The sequence below is a fragment of the Bombina bombina genome, chromosome 1 (genome assembly GCF_027579735.1).
Source record: "Bombina bombina isolate aBomBom1 chromosome 1, aBomBom1.pri, whole genome shotgun sequence".
Classification (NCBI taxonomy): Eukaryota; Metazoa; Chordata; class Amphibia; order Anura; family Bombinatoridae; genus Bombina; species Bombina bombina.
In genome coordinates, this window is record NC_069499.1 from 187,026,217 (window position 1) to 187,046,500 (window position 20,284).

Here is a 20,284-nt window from a genome sequence, read left to right on the forward strand (position 1 = left end):
AGAGTTTCTGCTCTTTCTTGTGAATCTCCTTTTCTGATTTTTCATCAGGATAAGGCGGTTTTGCGGACTTCATTTAAATTCTTACCTAAGGTTGTGAATTCTAACAACATTAGTAGAGAAATTGTTGTCCCTTCCTTGTGTCCTAATCCTCAGAATTCTTTGCAGAGATCCTTACATTCTTTGGATGTGGTAAGAGCTTTGGAATATTATGTTGAAGCTACTAAAGATTTCAGGAAGACTTCTAGTCTATTTGTTATCTTTTCTAGTTCTAGGAAAGGTCAGAAGGCGTCTGCCATTTCCTTGGCATCGTGGTTAAAGCTTTTGATTCATCAAGCTTATTTGGAGTCGGGTCAAGCCCCGCCTCAGAGAATTACAGCTCATTCTACTAGATCAGTCTCCACTTCGTGGGCTTTTAAGAATGAAGCTTCAGTTGATCAGATTTGCAAAGCAGCAACTTGTTCTTCTTTGCATACATTTACTAAATTCTACTGTTTTGATGTATTCGCTTCTTCAGGAGCAGTTTTTGGTAGAAAAGTTCTTCAGGCAACTGTTTCAGTTTGATTCTTCTGCTTATGTTTTAAGTTTTTCCTTTCATTCATGAGAATAAACTTATATTTTGGGTTGTGGAATAATTTTTTTCAGCGAAAAATGGGTGTCTTTATTTTTATCCCTCCCTCTCTAGTGACTCTTGCGTGGAGTTCCACATCTTGGGTATTGCTATCCCATACGTCACTAGCTCATGGACTCTTGCCAATTACATGAAAGAAAATATAATTTATGTAAAAATTTACCTGATAAATTCATTTCTTTCATATTGGCAAGAGTCCATGAGTCCCACCCTTTTCTCCAACATTGGTGTGTCCGGTCCACGGCGTCATCCTTACTTGTGGGAATATCTCTTCCCCAACAGGAAATGGCAAAGAGTCCCAGCAAAGCTGGCCATATAGTCCCTCCTAGGCTCCGCCCACCCCAGTCATTCTCTTTGCCGTTGCACAGGCAACATCTCCACGGAGATGGTTAAGAGTATGTGGTGTTTAGTTGTAGTTTTTTTATTCTACTATCAAGAGTTTGTTATTTTAAAATAGTGCTGGTATGTACTATTTACTCTGAAACAGAAAAAGATGAAGAATTCTGTTTGTGAGAGGAAGATGATTTTAGCAGACAGTAACTAAAATCGTTTGCTGTTTCCACATAGGACTGTTGAGATGAAGTAACTTCAGTTGGGGGAAACAGTTAGCAGACTTTTCTGCTTAAGGTATGACTAGCCATATTTCTAACAAGACTGTGTAATGCTGGAAGGCTGTCATTTCCCCTCATGGGGACCGGTAAGCCATTTTCTTAGTCTCAAACAGAATAAAGGGCTTAATATGGGCTATAAAACTGGTAGACACTTTTATGGGCAAAATCGATTGCTTTATTTGGGCATTTTATACATGTTTATGCTGGTAATTCACACTTATAAACTTGGGGAACGTTTTTTAACGTCAGGCACTGTGTTAGACACCTTTTCCAGTCAGGAAGGGCCTTCCCAGTTGTAGGCTGAGCCTCATTTTCGCGCCATTACTGCGCAGTTACTTTTGAGAGCAAGACATGCAGATGCATGTGTGAGGATCTGAAAGTAGTTGGAAAAGTTCCTAGAAGGCTTCATTTGGTATCGTATTCCCCCCTGGGTTTGGTAAAGTCGCAGCAAAGGCTGTAGCTGGGACTGTAGAGGGGTTAAAACTGTAACCGGCTCCGGTTTAGTTATTTTAAGGGTTAAAGCTCTGAAAATTGGTGTGCAATACTTTGAATGCTTTAAGACACTGGTGAAAATTTGGTAAATTTTGAACAATTCCTTCATATTTTTTCACATATTCAGTAATAAAGTGTGCTCTGTTTAAAATTTAAAGAGACAGTAACGGTTTTGTTTTAAAACGGTTTTTGGGCTTTATTGACAAGTTTAAGCCTGTTTAACATGTCTGTACCTTCAGATAAGCTATGTTCTATATGTATGAAAGTCAATGTGTCTCCCCCTTCAAAATTGTGTGATAATTGTGCCATAGCGTCCAAACAAAGTAAGGACAGTACTGCCACAGATAATGAAGTTGTCCAAGATGATTCATCAGATGAAGGGAGTAGACATGGTTCTACATCATCTCCTTCTGTGTCTATACCAGTTTTGCCCACGCAGGAGGCCCCTATTACTTCTAGCGTGCCAATGCTTATTACTATGCAACAATTGACGGCAGTAATGGATAACTCCATAACAAATATTTTATCCAAAATGCCTGCGTATCAGAGAAAGCGCGATTGCTCTGTTTTAAACACTGAAGAGCAAGAGGGCGCTGATGATAATTGCTCTGTCATACCCTCACACCAATCTGAAGGGGCCATGAGGGAGGTTTTGTCAGATGGGGAAATTTCAGATTCAGGAAAAATTTCTCAACAGGCTGAACCTGATGTTGTGACATTTAAATTTAAATTAGAGCATCTCCGCCCACTGCTTAAGGAGGTGTTATCTACTCTGGATGATTGTGACAACCTAGTCATTCCAGAAAAATTATGCAAGATGGACAAGTTCCTAGAGGTTCCGGTGCACCCCGACGCTTTTCCTATACCCAAGCGGGTGGCGGACATAGTGAATAAGGAGTGGGAGAAGCCCGGCATACCTTTTGTCCCCCCTCCTATATTTAAGAAATTATTTCCTATGGTCGACCCCAGAAAGGACTTATGGCAGACAGTCCCTAAGGTTGAGGGGGCAGTTTCTACTCTAAACAAGCGCACTACTATTCCTATCGGGGATAATTGTGCTTTCAAAGATCCTATGGATAAAAAATTGGAGGGTTTGCTTAAAAAGATTTTTGTACAGCAAGGTTACCTTCTGCAACCCATTTCGTGCATTGTTCCTGTCACTACAGCAGCGTGGTTCTGGTTCGAGGAACTAGAAAAGTCGCTCAGTAGAGAGACTCCATATGAGGAGGTTATGGACAGAGTTCACGCACTTAAGCTGGCTAATTCTTTTATTTTAGATGCCGCTTTGCAATTAGCTAGATTAGCGGCGAAAAATTCAGGGTTTGCAATTGTGGCGCGCAGAGCGCTTTGGCTAAAGTCTTGGTCAGCGGATGTATTATCCAAGACAAAATTGCTTAATATCCCCTTCAAGGGTAAAACTCTCTTTGGGCCAGAATTGAAAGAGATTATCAGACATCACTGGGGGAAAGGGCCACGCCCTCCCACAAGATAGGCCTTTCAAAGCCAAGAATAAGTCTAATTTTCGTTCCTTTCGTAATTTCAGGAACGGACCGGCCTCTAATTCTGCATCCTCTAAGCAAGAGGGTAATGCTTCACAGACCAAGCCAGCCTGGAAACCGATGCAAGGCTGGAACAAGGGTAAGCAGGCCAAGAAACCTGCTGCTGCTAACAAAACAGCATGAAGGAGTAGCCCCCGATCCGGGACCGGATCTAGTGGGGGGCAGACTCTCTCTCTTTGCTCAGGCTTGGGCAAGAGATGTTCAGGATCCCTGGACGCTAGAAATAGTTTCTCAGGGTTATCTTCTGGAATTCAAGGAACTACCCCCAAGGGGAAGGTTTCACATATCTCACTTATCCTCAAACCAAATAAAGAGACAGGCATTCTTACATTGTGTAGAAGACCTGTTAAGGATGGGAACAAGGAATGGGATTTTACTCAAATCTGTTCGTAGTTCCCAAAAAAGAGGGAACCTTCAGACCAATTCTGGATTTAAAAATTCTAAACAAATTTCTCAGAGTACCATCGTTCAAAATGGAAACCATTCGAACGATTCTACCTACAATCCAGGAAGGTCAATTTATGACTACCGTGGATCTAAAGGATGCGTACCTACATATTCCTATCCACAAAGAACATCATCAGTTCCTAAGGTTCGCCTTTCTGGACAAACATTACCAGTTTGTGGCCCTCCCATTCGGGTTAGCCACTGCTCCAAGGATTTTCACAAAGGTACTTGGGTCCCTTCTAGCGGTTCTAAGACCGAGGGGCATTGCAGTAGTACCATACTTGGACGACATTCTAAAACAAGCGTCGTCCCTTTCAAAGGCAAAGGCTCATACAGACATCGTTCTGGCCTTTCTCAGATCTCACGGATGGAAGGTGAACATAGAAAAAAGTTCTCTGTCTCCGTCGACAAGAGTTCCCTTCTTGGGAACAATAATAGATTCTTTAGAAATGAGGATTTTTCTGACAGATGTCAGAAAGTCAAAACTTCTAAGCGCTTGTCAAGTTCTTCATTCAGTTCCACGTCCTTCCATAGCTCAGTGCATGGAAGTAGTAGGGTTGATGGTTGCAGCAATGGACATAGTTCCTTTTGCGCGAATTCATCTAAGACCATTACAACTGTGCATGCTGAAACAGTGGAATGGGGACTATACAGACTTGTCTCCAGTGATTCAAGTAGATCAGAAGACCAGAGATTCACTCCGTTGGTGGCTAACCGTCGACCACCTATCCCAGGGAATGAGCTTCCGCAGACCAGAGTGGGTCATTGTCACGACCGACGCCAGTCTAGTGGGCTGGGGCGCGGTCTGGGAATCCCTGAAAGCTCAGGGACTATGGTCTCGGGAAGAGTCTCTTCTCCCGATAAACGTTCTGGAACTAAGAGCGATATTCAATGCTCTCAGGGCTTGGCCTCAGCTAACAAAGGCCAGATTCATAAGATTCCAATCAGACAACATGACGACTGTTGCTTATATCAATCATCAGGGGGGAACAAGGAGTTCCCTGGCGATGAAAGAAGTGACCAAAATAATACAATGGGCGGAGGATACTCCTGTCACCTATCTGCGATCCACATTCCAGGAGTGGAAACTGGGAGGCGGATTATCTGAGTCGTCAGACTTTCCATCCGGGGGAGTGGGAACTCCACCCGGAGATCTTTGCCCAGTTGACTCAATTATGGGGCATTCCAGATATGGATCTGATGGCGTCTCGTCAGAACTTCAAGGTTCCTTGCTACGGGTCCAGATCCAGGGATCCCAAGGCGACTCTAGTGGATGCACTAGTAGCGCCTTGGACCTTCAACCAAGCTTATGTGTTTCCACCGTTTCCTCTCATTCCCAGGCTGATAGCCAGGATCAAGCAGGAGAGGGCCTCTGTGATCTTGATAGCTCCTGCGTGGCCACGCAGGACTTGGTATGCAGACCTGGTGAATATGTCATCGGCTCCACCATGGAAGCTAACTTTGAGACAGGACCTTCTTGTACAGGGTCCATTCGAACATCCAAATCTGGTCTCCCTCCAGCTGACGGCTTGGAGATTGAACGCTTGATTCTATCAAAGTGTGGATTTTCAGATTCTGTGATAGATACTCTGGTTCAAGCCAGAAAACCGGTAACTAGAAAAATTTACCATAAAATATGGAAAAGATATATCTGCTGGTGTGAATCCAAGGGATTCCCATGGAATAAGATAAAGATTCCTAAGATCCTTTCCTTTCTACAAGAAGGTTTGGATAAAGGATTATCTGCGAGTTCTCTAAAGGGACAGATTTCTGCCTTATCTGTCTTACTACACAAACGACTGGCAGCTGTGCCAGATGTTCAAGCATTTGTTCAGGCTCTGGTTAGGATCAAGCCTGTTTACAGACCTTTGACTCCTCCCTGGAGTCTAAATCTAGTTCTTTCAGTTCTTCAAGGGGTTCCGTTTGAACCTTTACATTCCATAGATATTAAGTTGTTATCTTGGAAAGTTTTGTTTTTGGTTGCTATTTCTTCTGCTAGAAGAGTTTCTGAGTTATCTGCTCTGCAGTGTACTCCGCCCTATCTGGTGTTCCATTCAGATAAGGTTGTTTTGCGTACTAAGCCTGGTTTTCTTCCAAAGGTTGTTTCCAACAAAAATATTAACCAGGAGATAGTTGTACCTTCTTTGTGTCCGAATCCAGTTTCAAAGAAGGAACGTTTGCTACACAATTTAGATGTAGTCCGTGCTCTAAAATTCTACTTGGAAGCTACAAAAGAGTTCAGACAAACATCTTCTCTGTTTGTCGTCTATTCTGGTAAAAGGAGAGGTCAAAAAGCGACTTCTACCTCTCTTTGGCTTAAAAGCATCATCCGATTGGCTTACGAGACTGCTGGACGGCAGCCTCCTGAAAGAATCACAGCTCACTCTACTAGGGCTGTGGCTTTCACATGGGCCTTAAAGAACGAGGCTTCTGTTGATCAGATATGTAAGGCAGCGACTTGGTCTTCACTGCACACTTTTGCCAAATTTTACAAATTTTATACTTTTGCTTCTTCGGAGGCTATTTTTGGGAGAGAGGTTTTGCAAGCCGTGGTGCCTTCTGTTTAGGTAACCTGATTTGCTCCCTCCCTTCATCCGTGTCCTAAAGCTTTGGTATTGGTTCCCACAAGTAAGGATGACGCCGTGGACCGGACACACCAATGTTGGAGAAAACAGAATTTTTGCTTACCTGATAAATTACTTTCTCCAACGGTGTGTCCGGTCCACGGCCCGCCCTGGTTTTTTAATCAGGTTTGATTAATTATTTTCTCTAACTACAGTCACCACGGCACCCTATGGTTTCTCCTATTTTTTCCTCCTGTCCGTCGGTCGAATGACTGGGGTGGGCGGAGCCTAGGAGGGACTATATGGCCAGCTTTGCTGGGACTCTTTGCCATTTCCTGTTGGGGAAGAGATATCCCACAAGTAAGGATGACGCCGTGGACCGGACACACCGTTGGAGAAAGTAATTTATCAGGTAAGCATAAATTCTGTTTTTATGGTGGTTATGATTTTTTTGAATAAAGCAGAATTATTTCCTAATTCCTTTGTTGATGCTTTTTACTCCTTTCTTTATCACCCCACTACTTGGCTATTCGTTAAACTAAATTGTGGGTGTGGTGAGGGGTGTATTTATAGGCATTTTGAGGTTTGGGAAACTTTGCCCCTCCTGGTAGGATTGTATATCCCATACGTCACTAGCTCATGGACTCTTGCCAAAATGAAAGAAATGAATTTATCAGGTAAATTCTTACATAAATTATGTTTTTACAGAATGCCGATCCTGGCTCTACTTGAGCAGGTCTGGTTTTCTCTTGTTAAGTGTATCCAGTCCACGGATCATCCATTACTTATGGAATATATTCTCCTTCCCAACAGGAAGCTGCAAGAGTCCACCCACAGCAAAGCTGCTATATAGCTCCTCCCCTAACTGCCATATTCAGTCATTCTCTTGCAAGCCTCAACATAGATAGGAGGTTGTGAGAGTCTGTGGTGCTTTCTACTTAGTTTATTCTTCAATCAAAAGTTTGTTATTTTTAAATGGCACCGGAGTGTGCTGTTTATCTCAGGCAGTATTTGGAAGAAGAATCTGCCTGCGTTTTTCTATGATCTTAGCAGACGTAACTAAGATCCATTTGCTGTTCTCACACATTCTGAGGAGTGAGGTACTTCAGAGGGGGAATGGCGTGCAGGTTTTCCTGCAGATAAGGTATGTGCAGTAAAATATTTTTCTAGGAATGGAATTGACTAAGAAAATACTGCTGATACCGAAGTAATGTAAGTAAAGCCTTAAATGCAGCGATAGCGACTGGTATCAGGCTTATTAATAGAGATACATACTCTTGTAAAAATGTGTTTTAAAACGTTTGCTGGCATGTTTAATCGTTTTTTAACATATGTTTGGTGATAAAACTTATTGGGGCCTAAGTTTTTTCCACATGGCTGGCTTAAATTTTGCATAGAAACAGTTTCCTGAGGCTTTCCACTGTTATAGTATAAAAGTTACAGTTGGTGCAGTTAAAATTACAAACAGTGACATTCAGCTTCCCTCAGCAGTCCCCTGCATGCTATAGGACATCTCTGAAGGGCTCAAAAGGGCTTCAAAAGTAGGAGCTGTTATGACTGTTTAAAACATATTTTTCGTTTTGTTAATCTGTTTTTTGTATTAAGGGGTTAATCATCCATTTGCAAGTGGGTGCAATGCTCTGCTAACTTGTTACATACACTGTAAAAATTTTGTTAGTTTAACTGCCTTTTTTCACTATTATTTCAAATTTTGGCAAAATTTGTTTCTCTTAAAGGCACAGTAACGTTTTATATATTTGCTTGTTAACTTGATTTAAAGTGTTTTCCAAGCTTACTAGTCTCATTATTAGTCTGTTCTAACATGTCTGACATAGAGGAAGCTCTGTGTTCATTATGTTTTAAAGCCATGGTGGAACCCCATCTTAGAATGTGTACCAGATGTACTGATTTCATGTTAAACAATAAAGATCATTTTTTGTCTTTAAAAACATTATCACCAGAGGATTCTGTCGTGGGGGTAGTTATGCCGACTAACTCTCCCCACGTGTCAGACCTTTTGACTCCCGCTTTAGGGACTCACGCTCAAATGGCGCCAAGTACATCAAGGGCACCCATAGCGTTTCTTTACCAGGGGATTCTGTAGAGGGGAAAGTTATGCTGACTAACTCTCCCCACGTGTCAGACCCTTCGACTCCCGCTTCAGGGACTCACGCTCAAATGGCGCCAAGTACATCAAGGGCGCCCATAGCGTTTATTTTACAAGACATGGCAAAGGTGGTGAATAATATTCTGGCAGCAGTATTAGTCAGACTACCTGAAATTAAAGGAAAGCAGTTAGCTCTGGGGGTAGATACAGAGCATACAGACGCTTTAAGAACCATGTATGATACTACTTCACAATATGCTTAGTCTGTGGGTGATTTTTTTTTTTGACTCAGGGAAGATGATTTAACCTGATTCTGATATTTCTACATTTAAAATTTATGCTTGAGAACCTCCACTTGTTGCTCAGGGAGGCTTTGGCTGCTCTGAATGAATGTGTACAATCGCAGGGCCAGAGAAATTGTGTAGACTGGATAAATAATATGCAGTGCCGGTGTGTACTGATGTTTTTCCAATACCTAAAGAGGTTTACTAAAAAATTTTTTAATAAGGATTGGGATAGACCAGGTGTGCCGTTCTCTTCCCCTCCTATTTTTTAGAAGAATGTTTTCTAATAGTTACCACCACACGTGACTTCTGGCAGACAGTTCCTAAGGTGGAGAGAAGAGTTTCTACTCTAGCTAAGCGTACCACTACCTCTGACCAGGACAGTTGTGCTTTTTAGATCCAATGGATAAAAAATGTTTATTCAACAGTGTTTTATCCTGCAGCCCCTTGCATACATTGCTTCTGTCACTGCTGCTGCGGCGTTCTGGGTTGAGTCTCTTGATGAGGCTTTACAGTTAAGCGACTCCATTGGATGAATATATTTGACAAGCTTATGCTAGCCAATTCCTTTGTTTTCTGATGCCTTGTTCATTTGACTAGACTAACGGCTAAGAATTCTGTTTTTTACTATACTGGCGCGCAGAGCGCTATGGCTTATATCATGGTCAGCTGTCGTGACTTTAATAAATAAGCTACTTAACTTCCCTTCAAGGGGCAGACCCTATTCGGGCCTGGTTTGAAGGAGATTATTGCTTATATCACTGGAGGAAAAGGTCATGCCCTTCCTCAGGATAGGTCTAAATCAAGGGCAAAAAAAAAAAAAAAGTCTAATTTTCGTACCTTTTAAAAACTTCAGGGCAGGTGTGGCATCCTCTTCCTCTAAGGCAAAACAAGAGGGAATTTTTGCTCAGTCCAAGGCGGTCTGGAGACAATCGGACCTGGAACAAAGATAAGCAGGCCAAGGAGCCTGCTGCTGCCTCTAAGGCAGCATGAAGGAACGGACCCCTATCCGGTAACGGATCCTATAGGGGGCAGACTTTCATTCTTTGCCCAGGCGTGGGCAAGAGATGCCCAGGATCCCTAGGCATTGGAATTTATATCCCAGAGATATCTTCTGGATTTCAAAGATTCCCCCCCAAAAAAAGGGGAGATTTCTCCTTTCACAATTATCTGCAAACCAGATAAAGAAGGAGGCATTCTTACATTGTGTACGAGATCCATCCAGTTCCAAGAGAGGAACAGGGACAGAGTTTTTACTCAAATCTGTTTGTGGTTCCCAAGGAGAGGGAACCTTCAGACCTATTTTGGATCTAAAGATCTTAAACAAATTCCTCAGAATTCCGTCATTTAAGATGGAAACTATTCGTACCATCTTAACTATGATCCAGGAGAGTCAATAGAGGACTACAATGGATTTGAAGGATGCTTATCCTCACATTGTGATGCATAAAGATCACCATCGTTTTTTCAGGTTTGCCTTTCTAGACAGGCATTACCAGTTTGTAGCTCTTTCCTTTGGGATATCTACAGCCCCAAGAATCTTTATGGAGGTTCTGGGGTCGCTTTGGCGGTCCTTAGACCGCGGGGCATAGAAGTGGCCCCTTATTTAGACGACATCCTGATACAGGCGTCAAACATCCAAATTGCCCAGTCTCATACGGACGTAGTACTGGCATTTCTGAGATCACATGGGTGGAAAGTGAACAAGGAAAGAGTTCTCTATCCCCAATCTCAAGGGTTTCCCTCCTAGGGACTCTGATAGATTCTGTAGAAATGAAAATTTACCTGACGGAGTCCAGGTTGTCAAAGTTTCTAAATTTCTGCCGTGTTTTTTTCATCCCATCCGCGCCCTTCGGTGGCTCAGTACATGAATGAAATCGGCTTAATGGTAGCGGCAAGGGACATAGTACCGTTTGCACGTCTACATTTCAGACCGCTGCAACTATGCATGCTCAGTCAGAGGAACGGGGATTACACAGATTTGTCCCCCTGTTAAACCTGGACCAAGAGACCAGAGATTCTCTTCTCTGGTGACTATGTCGGGTCCATCTGTCCAAGGGTATGACCTTCCGCAGGTCAGATGGGACAATTGTTACAATAGATGCCAGCCTTTTAGGTTGGGATGCAGTCTGGAACTCCCTGAAGGCTCAGGGATAGTGGACTTAGGAGGAGACCCTCCTTCTAATAAATTTTCTGGAACTGGGAGTTATATTCCATGCTCTTCAGACTTGGCCTCAGTTAGCAACTCTGAGGTACATCATACTCAGTCGGACAATATACACGACTGTGGCTTACATCAGCCATCAAGGGGGAACAGAAGTTCCCTAGCGATGTTAGAAGTCTTACAATAATTCACTGGACAGAGACTCACTCTTGTCTATCAGCTATCCATATCCCAGGTGTTGAGAACTGGGAGGTGGATTTTCTAAGTCGTCAGACTTTTCTTCCGGGGGAGTGGGATTTCCTCCGGAGGTCAAGACCAAGCAGGAGAGGGCTTTGGTGTTTTTGACAGCGCCTGCGTAGCCACGCAGGACCTGGTATGCAGATCTGGTGGACATGTCATCCTTTCCATCACGGTCTCTGCTTCAGAGACAGGTCCCTCTACCTCAGGGTCCTTTCAACCATCTAAATAGAATCAATCTGAGATGGACTGCCTGGAGACTGAACGCTTGATGTTATCAAAGCATGGCTTCTCCGAGTCAGTCATTGATACCTTAATACAGACATGAAAGCCTGTCTCTAGGAAAATTGAACATAGATATGGTGTAAATATCTGATTGTTATGAATCCAAGGGTTACTCATGGAGTAAAGTCTGGATTCCCAGGATATTATCTTTTCTCCAAGATGTTTTTGAGAAAAGGGTTGTCAGCTAATTCCTTAAAAGGGGACAGATTTTTACTCTGTCTATTTTTTTGCACAAGCGTCTGGCAGGTATTCTAGACGTTCAGGCATTTGGTCAGGCTTTGGTTAGATCCAAGCCTGTGTTTAAAACTGTTGCTCCGCCATGGAGCTTAAACCTGATTCTTAAGGTTCTTCAAGAAGTTCCGTTTGAACCTTTTTTGTTCCATAGATATCAATCTTTATCTTGGAAAGTTCCTTTTGGGTAGCTAATTCCTCGACTCGTAGAGTCTCCAAGTTATCTGTGTTACAATGTGATTCTCCTTATCTGGTCCTTCGTACGGATAAGGTAGTCCTGCGTACCAACCTGGGTTTTTTCCTAAGGTGGTATCTAACAAGTACATCACTCAAGAGATAGTTGTTCCATGCTTGTATCCTAATCCTTCCTCAAAGAAGGAACGTCTATTACACAATATTGGACGTGGTTTGTGCTTTAAAGTTTTACCTACAAGCTACTACAGTTTTCATCAAACGTTCACCTTGTTTGTTGTCTATTCTGGACAGAGGAGAGGTCAAAAGACTTCAGCAGCCTCTCTGTCTTTTTGGTTAAAAAGCATAATTCATTTAGCTTATGAGACTGCTGGACAGCAGCCTCCTGAAGGGATTACAGCTCATTCTACTAGAGCTGTGGTTTTCACTTGGGCCTTTTTTAAATGTGGCTTCTGTTGAACAGATTTACAAGACGGAGTCTTGGTCTGCGCTTCATACTTTTCAAATTTAACAAATTTGATACCTTGCTTCTTCGGAGGCTATTTTTGGGAGAAAGGGTTTTTTACAGGCAGTGGTAACTTCCGTTTAAGTACCTGCCTTGTCCCTCCCATCATCCGTGTACTTTAGCTTTGGTATTGGTATTCCATAAGTAATGGATGATCCGTGGACTGGATACACTTAACAAGAGAAAACATAATTTATGCTTACCTGATAAATTTATTTCTCTTGTAGTGTATCCAGTCCACGGCCCGCCCTGTCACTTTAAGGCAGGTAATTTTTTCATTTGAACTACAGTCACCACTGCACCCTATGGTTTTTCCTTTCTCTGCATGTTTTCGGTCGAATGACTGAATATGGCAGTTAGGGGAGGAGCTATATAGCAGCTTTGCTGTTGGTGGACTCTTGCAGCTTCCTGTTGGGAAGGAGAATATATTCCATAAGTAATGGATGATCCGTGGACTGGATACACTACAAGAGAAATAAATTTATCAGGTAAGCATAAATTATGTTTTTTTCATCAGCGCATCGCAGCACGCTGTCTACTCACAGCCGGCCCGATCGCGCCATTAAACTAAATGTAGCTCGCTCCCACGACCAGAGCAGGAGCGAGCTTCATTGAGTTTAATGGCGTGATCGGGCCAGCTGTGAGTAGACAGCGTGCTGCGATGCGCTGATGAAAAAAAAACAGACTCGCTCAGTAGAGCCATGAGTGGCGTTCTGTAAAATTCATTTTCGTAGGTAAATATCTCTGCAGTCCTTTGATATAGAAAGCTGTCACTATGTGCAGATTTATATAACATTATTTGGTGGGTTTACTGTCCCTTTAATAGTTAAAAGTCTATAATCATCCGTGGTTTAGTGTATGGGTGCTTGTGCCACTCTAGTATTATTTGAAGGACTACTGCATTGTAGTATTGTAGAATGGATGGTAGGCCCATTCCTCCCCTTGCCAGATGCTGAAATAGGACTTTTTTTTATTAATTTGTGGCTTAGTGACCCCCATATAAAGGTATTTATTAGTGATTGGATTTGAGCCAGATAGGAAATGGGCAGAAGGAGTATATATAAAATTTGCGGGAGGGTAGTCATTTTTATTATTTGTATTCGTCCCCACCAAGAGAGGTGTTTATTGCGCCAGGTGTCAAATTCTTTGCGAAAGCTTATAAAGAAGGGGTAAAAAGTTATCCTATACTATAAAAGGCCAAGTGTGTTTGTCCGAAGCTGTCATGCGCAGTAGAGACAGCACGCGGACAAACACACTGGCCTAAGTCCCTACCTGTTCTGCCGACTGCGCCGAGCAGAAGTGGGCGTGGCCGATCGTGAAGGGGGCGGGGCCTAACGCGAAAGCCCGTGGAAGGGGCGGAGCCTAGCGTGAAGGCACGTGAAGGGCCGTGGAGAGAGCTCAAACAGCTCAAGAGAGGGTGGAGGGATGTGGGGAGATGTGGGGAGAGGGGGGGAGATGTGCAGTGAGGGGGGAGATGTGGGGAGATGTGGAGTGAGGGGGGAGATGTGGAGAGAGGGGAGAGATGTGGGGAGATGTGGAGAGAGGGGGGAGATGTGGAGAGAGTGGAGAGAGGGGAGAGATGTGGGGAGATGTGGAGAGAGGGGGGAGATGTGGAGAGAGGGGGGAGATGTGGAGAGAGGGGGGAGATGTGGAGAGAGGGGGGAGATGTGGGGAGATGTGGAGAGAGGGGGGAGATGTGGAGAGAGGGGGGAGATGTGCAGTGAGGGGGGAGATGTGGGGAGATGTGGAGTGAGGGGGGAGATGTGGAGTGAGGGGGGAGATGTGGAGTGAGGGGGGGAGATGTGGAGAGAGGGGGGAGATGTGGAGAGAGGGGGGAGATGTGGAGAGAGGGGGGAGATGTGGAGAGAGGGGGGAGATGTGGAGAGAGGGGGGAGATGTGGAGAGAGGGGGGAGATGTGGAGAGAGGGGGGGAGATGTGGGGAGAGAGAGAGGGGAAAGAGAGAGGGAGAGAGGGGGGAGAGGGAGAGAGAAAGAGAGGAGAGAGAGAGAGAGAGAGAGAGGGGGGATAGAGAGAGAGAGGGGGGGGAGAGGGAGAGAGAGGGGGGGGGAGGGGAGAGAGAGAGGGGAGAGAGAGAGAGAGGGGGGGAAGAGAGAGAGGGGGGAGAGATAGAGGGGCAAGAGAGAGAGAGAGGAGAGACAGAGGGGGGAGAGAGAGAGGAGAGAGAGAGAGAGGGGGGGAGGGAGGGAGAGAGGGGGAGGGAGAGAGGGAGAGAGAGAGAGAGGGGGGAGAGAGAGAGAGAGGGGGGAGAGAGAGAGATAGAGGGGAGAGAGAAAGAGAGAGGCGAGAGAGAGAGAGATAGAGGGGAGATAGAGAGAGGGGGGAGATAGAGAGAGGGGTGAGATAGAGAGAGGGGGGAGAGAGAGAGGGGGGAGAGAGAGAAAGGGGAGAGAGAGAGAGGGGAGAGAGAGAAAGGGGAGAGAGAGAGAAAGGGGAGAGAGAGAGAAAGGGGAGAGAGAGAGAAAGGGGGGAGAGAGAGAAAGAGAGAGAGGGGCGAGAGAGAGAGGGGAGCGAGAGAGAGAGGGGGAGATGGAGAGAGAGAGGGGGAGAGAGCGCAAAAGAGAGGGGGAGAGAGAAAGCAAAAGAGAGTGGGAGGGAGAGAACGCCAGGGGTGGGACCACTGTAATGCAAAAAATGGCCCGTGTGAACGGGCTTTAGGACTAGTGTTTAAATAATTTGCTACAGGATGGAGTGAAATATATTCCTAGGTATTTCACTATTTACTGTGTATATATTACAGAGACACCGTAGCGCTATTTCAGCCTTTGTTGTACAGAGAGAGAGAGAAAAAAAATATGAATGAATAGTTGCAATGCTGGAAGTGGAGTCGCAGAGTTTGAGAGAATCTTTAATTCAGTAGATGATAATGTAAAATTATGCTTCACAGATATATCAAACCTTTTTATTTAAATTTTTAATCTCTCAGATTGAATATTCTATACACTATTATTTTATTATTGTAATTTTTATTTCAATATGTGTCTCAGTGACTTGTATCAATATTGTTACTAATAGTTAGAGTTTTCCTTTTGCTTCTCAGAATGCATTGTGACTGCCAACATAGAGTTAATTTAAAGTGAGATCATTTGATTTTCTCTTTACTAGATGAGCGTCCTGAAATGCTGTACACCTTTAGAATTTCCAATGCCTGGTCCTGTGCGTGGTGCTCAAACCCTCAACTGGATAAAACTTATTCAGCAGGTTGGGATCTTTAAATTTAATGTTTGTGTTACAACAGTTATGGAACAGGTTGTGTCTTTTGAGATGTGTAAATCTCCTTCACCTTTTTCTTCTTTAAGGTTTAAGACAGCAAATCCTTGTTATGAATGCAATTACAGATGTTCGGAGAACTTTCAAAACAGACAGTGACATTCTGGCTCAGAGGTTCGGCACTCAGGTGGGTGTTTCACTCCTGAAGTTTTCTCATTATCTATACAAGTATATGGAGTAATTTCATCTCCATGACCCACATAATGTTTGTTATAAATATAACCACTACCCACTCTTCACTTTTTTATTTACGGTTATTCTGTAGTTAGAGTTAATATGAGAAATAATGAAAAAAATTTGGTTCACAAAAAGTAATGCTTATTAAAGTCAACAATTTTATGCAAATCATTTGACCAAAAAAAAAAAAAAGACACAAATCTATGAAATATTCTTAATCTTGTGTAATATGTACAAATATATTTTGGCAAATTAAAATGTATAAATATGCACAAAGACATTCAAGTGCATCAATCGGAAACCCAGTGGGCTAGATTACGAGTGAAGTGTTATAGTTTGTGTGTAAGCGATATTGGGTTTTCAAGGCTGTTTGCGCACATGTTAAATTCCGCTTGTATTACAATCTGAAAGTAAATGCGAATGCGTGACTGCAATTGCGATTTATGCTTGTATGATTACCTCAACCTCAGAGCTCTGGTCAACTGTTTTGCTTGATGCTCGAATAAAAAGTTGCATAGAACACATCAAAAACATATTACAAGGCACAGTTACACCCATAATAATATTATATAATAAAAATTATTTTAAAAAAATTATTGCATGAAAAGGTTATAAGGACTCAAATATATATCCAAACAAACTGGGAACAAGGGAAGGGTGCACAGGCATATGTAATCACCCTAGACACATACAAAACACGGAAGGGAACTGCACTCTCATACCGGACCGGGTACACATCCCATGACCCTGCAACATGCTCAGCCCTGGGTGCCACTGGCACTCACAGGAAGCTGTGCTGTCCCCAGAGACACAGGCAGTTAACCCCAGACAGGTCTGGGTGCAAGAACCATAGGGGAAATTACAAAACAAATTAATACAACAGACAGAGAAAACCCAGCACTCACTTACAAGCTCTCAGCTAAGATTTAAAAGCAAAAATGGAAAGGTTAGTTACCGCATCTGGCCAAATGGGACAAGCCCAGGTACCTCGTCAAGGTCCTTTCCAATACCTGGGACCCTAAAACAGCCACATAATGCAAGCTTTCAAATCCAAACAAACTGGGAACAAGGGAAGGGTGCACAGGCATATGTAATCACCCTAGACATATACAAAACACGGAAGGGAACTGCACTCTCATACCGGACCGGGTACACATCCCATGACCCTGCAACATGCTCAGCCCTGGGTGCCACTGGCACTCACAGGAAGCTGTGTTGTCCCCAGAGCCACAGGCAGTTAACCCCAGACAGGTCTGGGTGCAAGCACCATAGGGGAAATTACAAAACAAATTAATACAACACACAGAGAAAACCCAGCACTCACTTACAAGCTCTCAGCTAAGATTTAAAAGCAAAAATGAAAAGGTTAGTTACCGCATCTGGCCAAATGGGACAAGCCCAGGTACCTCGTCAAGGTCCTTTCCAATACCTGGGACCCTAGAACAGCTACACAATGCAAGCTTTCAAATCCAAACAAACTGGGAACAAGGAAAGGGTGCACAGGCATATGTAATCACCCTAGACATATACAAAACACGGAAGGGAACTGCACTCTCATACCGGACCGGGTACACATCCCATGATCCTGCAACATGCTCAGCCCTGGGTGCCACTGGCACTCACAGGAAGCTGTGCTGTCCAAACAAACTGGGAACAAGGGAAGGGTGCACAGGCATATGTAATCACCCTAGACATATACAAAACACAGAAGGGAACTGCACTCTTATACCAGACCGGTACACATCCCATGACCCTGCAACATGCTCAGCCCTGGGTGCCATTGGCACTCACAGGAAGCTGTGCTGTCCCCAGAGACACAGGCAGTTAACCCCAGACAGGTCTGGGTGCAAGAACCATAGGGGAAATTACAAAACAAATTAATACAACACACAGAGAGCTTGTAAGTGAGTGCTGGGTTTTCTCTGTGTGTTGTATTAATTTGTTTTGTAATTTCCCCTATGGTTCTTGCACCCAGACCTGTCTGGGGTTAACTGCCTGTGGCTCTGGGGACAGCACAGCTTCCTGTGAGTGCCAGGGGCACCCAGGGCTGAGCATGTTGCAGGGTCATGGGATGTGTACCCGGTCCGGTATGAGAGTGCAGTTCCCTTCCGTGTTTTGTATATGTCTAGGGTGATTACATATGCCTGTGCACCCTTCCCTTGTTCCCAGTTTGTTTGGATTTGAAAGCTTGCATTGTGTGGCTGTTTTAGGGTCCCAGGTATTGGAAAGGACCATGACGAGGTACCTGGGCTTGTCCCATTTGGCCAGATGCGGTAACTAACCTTTCCATTTTTGCTTTTAAATCTTAGCTGAGAGCTTGTAAGTGAGTGCTGGGTTTTCTCTGTGTGTTGTATTAATTTGTTTTGTAATTTCCCCTATGGTTCTTGCACCCAGACCTGTCTGGGGTTAACTGCCTCTGTCTCTGGGGACAGCATAGCTTCCTGTGAGTGCCAGTGGCACCCAGGGCTGAGCATGTTGCAGGGTCATGGGATGTGTACCCGGTCCGGTATGAGAGTGCAGTTCCCTTCCGTGTTTTGTGTATATATATATATATATATATATATATATATATACACGTTTTGGGGACCGTATCCCCGAAACGTCACAAATAAAGGCATGTATTTTTAAAAGTCCAGCGAGTGCAAGCCATTTGTTCATATTTATTCATGTTTTTGCATCCCCGAAACGTCACAAATAAAGGCATGTATTTTTAAAAGTCCAGCGAGTGCAAGCCATTTGTTCATATTTATTCATGTTTTTGCATGCACCCTGGCAAGCTGACCTAGTTGTGCGAGTGCTCTCCAGCTGTTCATATTTATTTATATATATATATATATATATATATATATATATATATATATATATATATATATATATATATATATATATATATAAAATCAATGTAAATATTTGCAGAGGAAATTAGTACATCTAGGCAAGTATCCCCGCTTGCTTTTCCCCAGAAATTCTTAATATACAATGTTTCCAATGCACAAGAGAATTTGTGGGTAAGATATGCAAATTAGATATGCAAATTCTCAGTTTTTTTGCTTCAAAAATACTGTTTTGACACAGCGATCCTTTTTAACAGGATTATGACAGCAAACCAGAAATCACTCACTAGACAAGCCTGTTTCGTTCTTTTTGGAACTCATCAGTAGGAGATAGATTTCTGGTTGCTGCATTGATAAAGCTATTTTCATGGTTAAACCAAAATTCATTCAAATTATGGGGGGAGATAAAAAACTGAAATTAAAATCCTCCATGTCTCAAAATTAAATCAATGTAAATATTTGCATAGGAAATTAGTACATCTAGGCAAGTATCCTCGCTTGCTTTTCCCCAGAAATTCTTAATATACAATGTTTCCAATTTGCATATCTAATTTGCATATCTTACCCACAATTCTCTTGTGCATTGGAAACATTGTATATTAAGAATTTCTGGGGAAAAGCAAGCGGGGATACTTGCCTAGATGTACTAATTTCCTATGTAAATATTTACATTGATTTAATTTCGAGACATGGACGATTTTTTTATCTCCCCCCATAATTTTAATGAATTATATATATATATATATATATATATATATATATATATATATATATATATATATATATATATATATATATATATATATATGAGATATCAAAATAACAAGAGTATTGCATTGAGCAATGATACTTTTTTTATTGGAGTTGACAAGCTTTCGGAAGAGTTCCTTCCATCATCAAGTCTGAAGCAATACTGACCTATTCAATGGAATTTACAGATTATATCTTAAAACACAGAATAGCTAAGAAGACATAAGGTGCAGGGAGAGGAGGAGGTGTCGTAAAAATCATGAGGGGAGCTAAGGTAACAGGCAGATAGTGTCCAGTGTAGGAGAACAGACAGGGGAAATATATAGCTATACATAGAGCATATACTGACATAAAGTTATATATCAACATTGAATCAATATCTATAAAGATGTGAAATTGTATATACAGGGGGAATACAAAAGTTAAAATAAAAACAAAAGTGTGGATATAGGCTTACCTGTGTCCCTATGTATAAAGAATGTGGAATATACAATGTAATTGACTAAATGAAAGTACATTACAAAAAATGTTGATAATGTGTTAAGAATCCAGAGTCCACATTTAGTCCAGAATTAAACAAGTTGAAGTGCATTATCCTTTTCATTTCAAAGGTTTTTCTTTCCATGGTGTTTTTGAAGTTGCCTCTGAGAATTTTTATTTTGAGGTTTTGGATCTGGTGGGGATGGTCATACTCTCCGCCGTGGAGGTTACCCTGTCGCATGGCTCCTTTGAGCATCAAAATCTGGATTCTCTGAGGCTGACTGTGTGGAGATTGAATGCCTAGTGTTAGCCAGGAGAGGCTTTTCAGAAGGTGTGATTGATACTCTAATTCAGGCAAGGAAGCCAGTCACTCGTCGCATCTACCATAAGGTGTGGAGGACTTACTTGTCCTGGTGTGAGAAGCATGGATATCCTTGGCATAAGGTGA

The 20,284-nt window shown here is 42.9% G+C and overlaps 1 protein-coding gene across 1 annotated transcript in view; it reads left to right on the forward strand.

Annotated features, from left to right (window-relative positions):
• The window catches only part of DCAF4 (DDB1 and CUL4 associated factor 4), a 161,218-nt gene that overhangs the window by 79,960 nt on the left and 60,974 nt on the right, over window positions 1-20,284 (forward strand). The window contains exons 10-11 of the mRNA XM_053697774.1: window positions 15,431-15,526; window positions 15,625-15,722. Of these exons, the coding sequence (XP_053553749.1) occupies window positions 15,431-15,526; window positions 15,625-15,722 (194 nt within the window). The remainder of the gene's footprint in view (window positions 1-15,430; window positions 15,527-15,624; window positions 15,723-20,284) is intronic.